Genomic DNA, 7,850 nt, shown 5'->3' on the forward strand with positions numbered 1-7,850 from the left:
GCAATCTAAAGATTTTCATAGCACGGCGCTTTTATCTTATAGGCGCAATGCTGCACGCATACACACACGCACACACACACACACATAGAGAAGTAGAGAGAGAGAGAGCATGACTGAGCGTCGCTTTTCGCAGTCGAAGCAACAGCAGGCGGCTTAAACGAAACGAATTCGTGCTTCGGCGTCGGCGCAGTTCTGGCTTTTGAGAAACCTTTATCAAAAAAAAAAAGCACACGCACACACACACACCCTCGCACACACGCGCTCACAGCGGGCAGCCAGAACTTTGCTTGCAATATCTAATGGCAGGGCTTACGCAGCGTATGCGCGATTTCTGTAAATTTGAATGCACACACACATACGCGCGCCCACAGAGACACACTCACTTGCACACACAGTTTGAAGATGCCACATGGTGGCATGTTGTTGACGCCAACGTGTTTTTGACCTTAATTGCGCTGAATAACCCGTTTTTTTTTTGTTTTTTTTTTTTGTTTTTGCAACACTTTATGCCAAAGCCACTGAAACCACCAGCAGCAGTCGCCAACCACTCGCACCACCCACAGCACAGATAAGCATGGACAATACGCACAGCATGCAACACACATTTGAGCACCCAGCTAGGTGCCTAGCCTACACTGAGCGAAATTAAAAGCAAAATTGTTTCGCACTTGAAGCCGAATAAAAGTGCGAAAGTTCAAGAGTTTTGCTCTGATTTCTGCTCTGCTCTTCAAATCATAAGCTGTCTTAACAAGCTCATCTATCGTGCTAAGCAATATCTTTAATTTAGAAACTTTTTAGGTTGATCGAGCACGCAGCAGTAGCATAATTTGTTGATTGATCTACCTATTGTCAGCACAGCAGGTGGGGCTCTTACAGCTGAGTCTTTATCAAATAAATTATTCACTTGAAATAATTATGAAATATTATTTAATTGAATGATTTGGTTTAAAAATCAAATCATTAAATAAATCGGAGTCGTTGTCAAATAAATTATTCACTTGAAATAATTATTAAATATTATTTAATTTAATGATTTGCTTTAAATATCAAATCATTAAATAAATCGTCGAAATTCATTCTAGATCCAAATTTATCTCAATTTTCTCGATTTCAGATTTTAAGTTTTATCAAAATTTCAGAACATAATTTATATATGTAATCCCAAATATTCTATATATATATATTTATTTTTATTTGTTTTATTTTTATTATGTTTTAGTTATTTTTATAACAAATTGTTACTAATTAACAAAATTTAAAATATTTAAAAATTTATTTAATTCAACAAATTTTTAAATATTTTTTTGTGTGTTTTTTTTTTTAATTATTTGCTTAAGATTTAAAATATTTTTAAAATATATTTTAATTGATTATTTAATTTATTCAAAATTCATAAGTATTTTTTAAGCAATTTTGCATTTTTAATATTTTGTTGCATATTTTGTTAATTTTAATTAGTTTTAAAATTTTTAATATTTTAGTATTAAATATTTGAAAGCAATTCTACAGCTTTTTGGTATTTTCAAGTATTGTTGGTATTTTTAATTTTCTTTTAAATTTATATTATATTAATGCAATTTGTTAGTCATTTTGGAGTCTTTAAATACTTTTAGTATTGTTTTTAGAATTTTTTAGCTTGTATATAATTTTCAGTTTTTTTATTATTAAATTTAAGTCACTTATAGTAGGTTTTTGTGGCAGTGTATTTGTGCATTAGTTGAAAAGGAAAGGGCTTAAGGCCCCAATGCAAGTGGTTGGCATTCGGATGTGATTCAGAGTGCCTGCTGATGGTTGCTAAGGCCTGAGAAAGTGGGGAACTGGAAAAGTGAAAAACTGGGCCGTGTGTGGCAACTAACTAAGTAGCACTTAAACCTTGCGGTAATTGCCACAAACACTAATTGCAGCATTTGCGGTTATCTGCTGTCAAAGGGAATTAAGAGAATGGTGGGCGCAGCCGTGGTGGCTTTAACTGTGTCCACTAATTGTCTGCTAAAAGCGAAGCAGGCGTTTAAAATCCCTGTTGGCAATTAATTTGCTCAATATTAATTATATAAATATAATTGCATTAAATTGATAAGAATTTGCTTTAGAATATGGTTTAATAGTAATTAATAAAGCTCAATTGATTTTATAGCATATTAAATTTTAATTCCAATGAAATCTTTAAAATGTGCCTAATAGAATTGGTCTTTAAAATTTTATTTAGTTTTCAGCAAATTTATGTCAATTTAAATTCAACGGTCGTTTCAAATGACGCCATCTAGAGCTCGTTGCCTTGCATTATGTCGCAGCCAACAGTGTTTCACCAACATTGCACTCTGCTGTAAACTGCCTAAGCCTGCTTAACATATTATTGTGGACTTAGCAAAGACACACACCAAAACATCGCCAAAAACTAGCCGGCAACACTCGATAGCTGGCGCCAAAATTTGAAATTCATGTTTTTCATATTCAGCTTCTTTTTAAAATAATTAATAAAATGCATTTAGTTTTCAGTTCAGGGTTTTTGTTTATATTTAAAATGTACATATCTTTTTCAATAATATTGCCTTTTTTGATGCAAAAATAAGCTTTGCTTAAAATAATCATTATATAATAAGGGGATGTTTGTTTATGTATTCCGTGTTCCAGGGGCGCGGAGCAAGGGGAGGGGTAAAATAAACAAATAAGCGTAAATTGTACCTAACACAAGTTTTCAACTTTCAACTCTTATGCTTAACATAGCTAAAATAGAAATGTGTATGTGTGTATTTATGATGATTGTATGTGTGTGTGTTTAGCCTGTTTTCTGCTTATGAACTAGTGAGGGGGTGGGGGGAGATGAGTGGGCCGCTTAAATTTTTATGACATTAAATTTTCATTTTAGATTATAATGCACATTTTTTGTTACGTTATAAAAATTCAAACTAAAGCTCTAGATTAATTGAACTAAAATGTTAAAAATTTCCATATATAAAAAACAATTAAACAAAAGTTGATCAAAGAAAAAACGAACTTAAGAAATTCTGAAGAAAAGAACGTTACAGTTTAAAATTTACATGAGTGTGTGTAGGGGATTGTATGGGTGTATGTGTGTGTGTGTGCGTGTGTAGCTTTACAATTAAGTCTTAACTAAAATTAACAAATCAAAATCAACAAAGTCAACTTAAAAGGTTTTTTCTTTAAAAATGAAATAAATACCCAACTCTCTCTCTCTCTTTCTCTCTTTTATATACAAATACGCGTTTTTTGCGGGCGTTGCCACCGTGTCGCAAAGAAAAATAATAAGTTGAAGAAGAAGAAGCAGAATCTACAGCATCAGCCGCGATCGCGACTTCTTAAAGCGACCCGTTGCAGCGCCACCAGCGCCACCATCGCCATTCCAGGACTTGGACTTGGCACGGAAATGCCTGTAGGCCTCGTTGTAGGCCGGCTCGAGCATCGGGCGATAGGCGCTCGGCTGGCAGAGCTCCGACTGTGTCTCGTAGAACTCTTTGTAGCCGTTGTGCAGCAAATAGATTTCCGGATAGTGCAGAGCCGGATACGCGTGCGTGTTGCGCTCCCGATCCAGATTGCGCAGGAAACGGGACATTTTCGGACCACGCTCCGACGAGAACTCACAATGGAAGATGATGATGTTGCGCTTGTTGCCGGCAACGGCATTTTGCTGCTGCTGCAGCTCAGTCTGTGCCGCGCTCAGGAACTCCTCGAGTATCTGCTCGTGGGTGTAGAGATTCTTGGCGCCGCGTATGTGCCCGCCATCGAACTCGTATGGATAGCGGCAGTCGATGATGCGATAGCTGGCCACCTGGTGATCGAATTCGCCGTTCAACAGTTGCGCAACCGTTTCGCTGGAGATCGATTTGAGATCCCGATGACGTCCCTCCATCAGGGGCAGGGCATACGCCTTGCTAAAGTCACCAATTAGCTGCGGCTCATTGCGATTCTCGGAACGCGCCAGAGCGGACATGATCTCTGCATCGTTCAGAGACATGCATTTGCGTAGCGGAGGCGGATGGGCGTGGCTGTGGGTGGTCGCCGTCGCTGTTGTTGCAATTGCGGCTGTAGTTGTGGGGCAGTTCTCCTTCTCGACGCAACGGTGACGCTTGCTCTGGATGGGTGAGCAGCTGGCCGATGCGGGCGGTTCGGGACGCTTGAAGCAATCCCGTGCAGTCTCTGACGTCTTTGGTTGCTGTTGCTGTTGCAGTTGGTGTTGGTGTTGTTGTTGCTGTTGTTGTTGTTGTGATAATGCTAGCTGATTGCTATTCGTCTCTGTCATGCTGAGGCAACGACGCACCGATGGACGTCGCATCATCATGGTCAAGGCCTCCGGAGATTTGGGCGGCACCTTGATCTGTCCGCTGATCAGCGAGTTGAGACCGCTGGGCAAGGTGAGCGTGGATGGAGGTGCTTGTTGAATGCCAGCATAGGATTCCATTTCGAACAGTTCCATGTACTCATCATCCATGGATGACTCCATGGAGCCCGACGAGGACAAGCTGTTGAATATGCGAAAGCTGCGCGCAGGCGTATCAGCACTGCCCGCTGCTGCTGCTGATGATGTTGTTGTTGTTGCACGTGCAGCTGCTGCTGGAGCTGGCTGTTGCTGCTGCGACAGCTTGGGCTGGCGTACAATTTGAAAACGCTGCGGCGAACCCTCTGGCGAGAGCAGACCGCGCAACGCCGGGCTAACCGAGCGGTGCGACGGCGACAACGGTAAGGTGTGCACGTCATCGTCGTAGAACGAAAGCTCCTCCTCAGCATCCATAGCCATGATATTGTTCATGTTGTTGGTGTTGGTGTTGTTGGTCAGCGCACGGCGAACGCGGCGGCTGGTGTTGTTTTTGTTCATGTTGCTGCAAGGGAGAGCGGGAGAGAGAGAGAGCGAGAGGGGGAGGATTAGTCAACTGAATTTCGTTTGCTTCCTGCTGCTGGTTCTTCTGATGCCTAAACTGTGGCGGGTCATTAAACCCGCAGCTAAAAATATGCGGCGGCGGTGGTGGTGGTGGTGTAGAGGCAACAACAACAACAAGCAGAAGAAGCACAAGCAACAGCGAGGGGTTGTTGGGCTCAATTTCCATGCTTCTTGTTGTTGTCTCTCTTTAATAAATAAGGAAATTTGAATTAGAACTTAAAAACGTCCCCGCCTCTTGCCTTTTTTGCGGTACTCTAAGCGGAATTTCCCTTTTGCACGTTCCGCTCGGGCTGTTTGCGTCAGCGGTCAAATGCATCTGCACTTTCGACGACTTTTTGGGTCACGCAACGCAGAACCGCAAGAGACCCGAACAAGACGAAGGAGAAGAGGTAGAATAACACAAACAGGCGAGAACATTGCGATCGTTATTAGCCGACTGCGGCATACTCTCTTCACACTTTAAAAAAACTGCAAACAGGTCGAAATTACGACTTGGAATGTATAATCCAAAAGATCAAAATATACTCTTTTACTTTTCAAGAACAGTGTATACAAATTGACCGAGCAGTGTTGTTGTTGGCATTGGAGCTGCGCAAGCTTCGCGGAAGCCGGTTTAATGAATGAAAAAGCAACAGCAACAATAACAACAGCTGAGCGCCACAGCCGAAAAAAAACGTGTCGTTCGCTCGTGTGGAGCGTGCAAAAAATAATGAGAACAAAAAACATTTTTACTCTTACTTTTGTTCAACTGTATAAAGCAAAGCAGCGAATACGGCGAATGCCTGGCGGCTTCTGCTCAGTGCCGTTGTTCACAGTTGCTTTTGTGTATGTGTGTGGGCTTTGTTGCTGTTGTTGTTGGTACGTACTGTTCAAGTTCAAGCGCGGCTCTTTTGTTGTTAAAGTTTACTTGCACTTTTATTTTAATACATTATCTATGCTCCTCTACTTCCTATGCGTTTTATTCTTTTGTGATAATTACCTGATATTGCAATCCATGGTGCAGTTGTTCTCTTCGGCAATTGATTCCCACAGCATTTTGTGTTATTTAATTTAAATTAATTTGTAGCGGATGCCGTAAAGATTATTTGGCTATTTCGGTTGAAGAATTCCAACTTGTGAATGTTTTACTTTATTTGATTCTTTTGAAAATTGCTAAAACACAATTCTCACACGCTTCTTTTGCTGGCACATTTACAGTTAATTTGTTAGTTCGTTTCGTTTTCGTTAGTTGCGGCTTTGCACTTTGTAGTCCTTCGTTGAATTTGATGTTGCATTTGTAAAATGTATTTGTTAAAAACTAATATTGCATTTATTGTTGCATATATATTTATTTTTGGAGTTTTGTATCATTATTGTGTCCGTTTTAACATTGTTGCATTTGTTTGTAGATGCACGTACTTTGTGAGTTCTTTGTGTGCTGCGTTTTGTATTAATATTTTATATCCCAATCGTTTTAACACAAACACACACACAAATTTACTTCACTACCGTACGAATGGCAGAGAGAGGGAGAGCAGCTCGAGGCGCAGATGTTGACACGACGACGAACAGAAAACAAATGTAGTTCTCGAGCCGAGCGCAGCTGGTTTTAAAGAGCGGCGGCCGTCGATGCAACCCCCGCTGCCGACGTCGCTGCTCTTTTGTGCGAGCAGCAGCAAGTATAACGGCAGGAGCAGGATCGGGAATTGAAGCAGCAGAGAGAGCAGGAGCGAGAGTAGAAACAGGAGCGGGAGCAGCAGCAGCAGCATACATACATATGTATTGAACAATTTCCCATTTACCATATCCCTATACCAACACCAAATAGCAAAAGGCAATGAGGCGAAATGGGATAGAAGACATCGGAAAATCTGTGTAGTTGGAGCGAGCGTTCGATCACTGGCTAGTGCCAGTGCAACAGGTAGCTCTTAACAATTTCCCCTACCCAATGCGCGGCCGGAGCACTATTGAATGCGAGAATTTTGGCGCGCGAGCTTTTATAGCGCGGAGCGCGTCGTCGCCGACGCTGAGCGCCAAACCGACAGCCGAGTGGGCCCCGATTTTGGGCCGAGCAACGATTCGTGTGGAGGCCGAAGCGAGAAAAAACACATGTGATTTACGTTGCAACCGAACGGCTGGGACCAGAGCCTGGAGCCGGCGGGCTCCTCAGCCTGCGTCTTCAAGCAGCGTGCAAATCTTTAAGCAGAATTGAAGACGCAGACGGCGACGACGACGACGATGGCATCGACTGTGCGGCATCGATTGTGTCGTTCGCAGGTAATAATGTGAGATCCACGCATTCCGCGACGCCTGCCCGCCTTGTTGTCCCCCTTGACCAACCTTAGGCGTACATCAGCAGGTAGTCGTTGTGCCAGGTCCCAGTCATATGATCGACACCGTGCTCTTTGGGGGAGGTGGAGCGGGGCGTGGCTCTTTTGTGTTTTGCAGACGTAGACGCCAATGTCGTTAAATGAGCAGCGCTCAATGTGTGTGTGGGCAGTTGCGGCAAAGTTAAAGCAAAAATCGAGTTACATATGCGAGTATGTATGTATGCGTGTATGTACGCACATACAAATGTATGTTTGTATTTGTGTATGCAAGCCCTGCGGGAGTCGTGTCGTATAAGGCAGGGGAAGCAGTGGGGGCACCCTTGGGTATAGCAGTGCCAGCCAAGAGCTGCTTGTAAAGACTTGGCGAATTCCTCGGCTGGCAAAATCTACAGCACAGTGCAATGTACAACAGAAGAAACAACTAAATTGGACGGCGACCATAGGGCGACATCATTTATAAAACTATCATGCGAATCATATGGGCAAAGGCAAATGATTTGAGCTGACGTTGCCGGCCGCTGCGAAATGCGCTCAAAGCTAAATGAGCTACGGTTTCATTCTCTTGAATTGCTTTTGTTCTGTGCAGGAAGAGGATCATCTTTTTGAAAGAATAAACAACAAACTAAAAAGGACGCAAAAATCATAAA

General features: G+C 42.2%; 1 protein-coding gene across 1 annotated transcript; it reads right to left on the reverse strand.

Moving 5' to 3' along the window:
- Positions 1–2,496: 2,496 nt before the first annotated feature.
- Positions 2,497–6,827, reverse strand: LOC111595240 (M-phase inducer phosphatase). Its single transcript, XM_023308878.2, has 2 exons — positions 5,874–6,827; positions 2,497–4,835 (listed from the first exon to the last, which is right to left on the reverse strand). The coding sequence occupies exons 1-2, from the start codon at positions 5,927–5,929 to the stop codon at positions 3,290–3,292; spliced, it is 1,602 nt and encodes a 533-aa protein (XP_023164646.2). The 5' UTR covers positions 5,930–6,827; the 3' UTR covers positions 2,497–3,289.
- Positions 6,828–7,850: the final 1,023 nt, after the last annotated feature.

This window comes from Drosophila hydei, unplaced genomic scaffold (assembly GCF_003285905.1).
Source record: "Drosophila hydei strain 15085-1641.00,03,60 unplaced genomic scaffold, DhydRS2 tig00008119-arrow-pilon, whole genome shotgun sequence".
NCBI classification, from domain to species: Eukaryota; Metazoa; Arthropoda; class Insecta; order Diptera; family Drosophilidae; genus Drosophila; species Drosophila hydei.

Coding starts and splice junctions, on each gene's coding strand:
- LOC111595240 (XM_023308878.2), bottom strand. CDS start 5,929: ATGCTGTGGGAATCAATTGCCGAAGAGAACAACTGCACCATGGATTGC. Junction 4,836..5,873: donor ACCATGGATTGCAATATCAG/GTAATTATCACA, acceptor TCTCCCTTGCAG/CAACATGAACAAAAACAACA.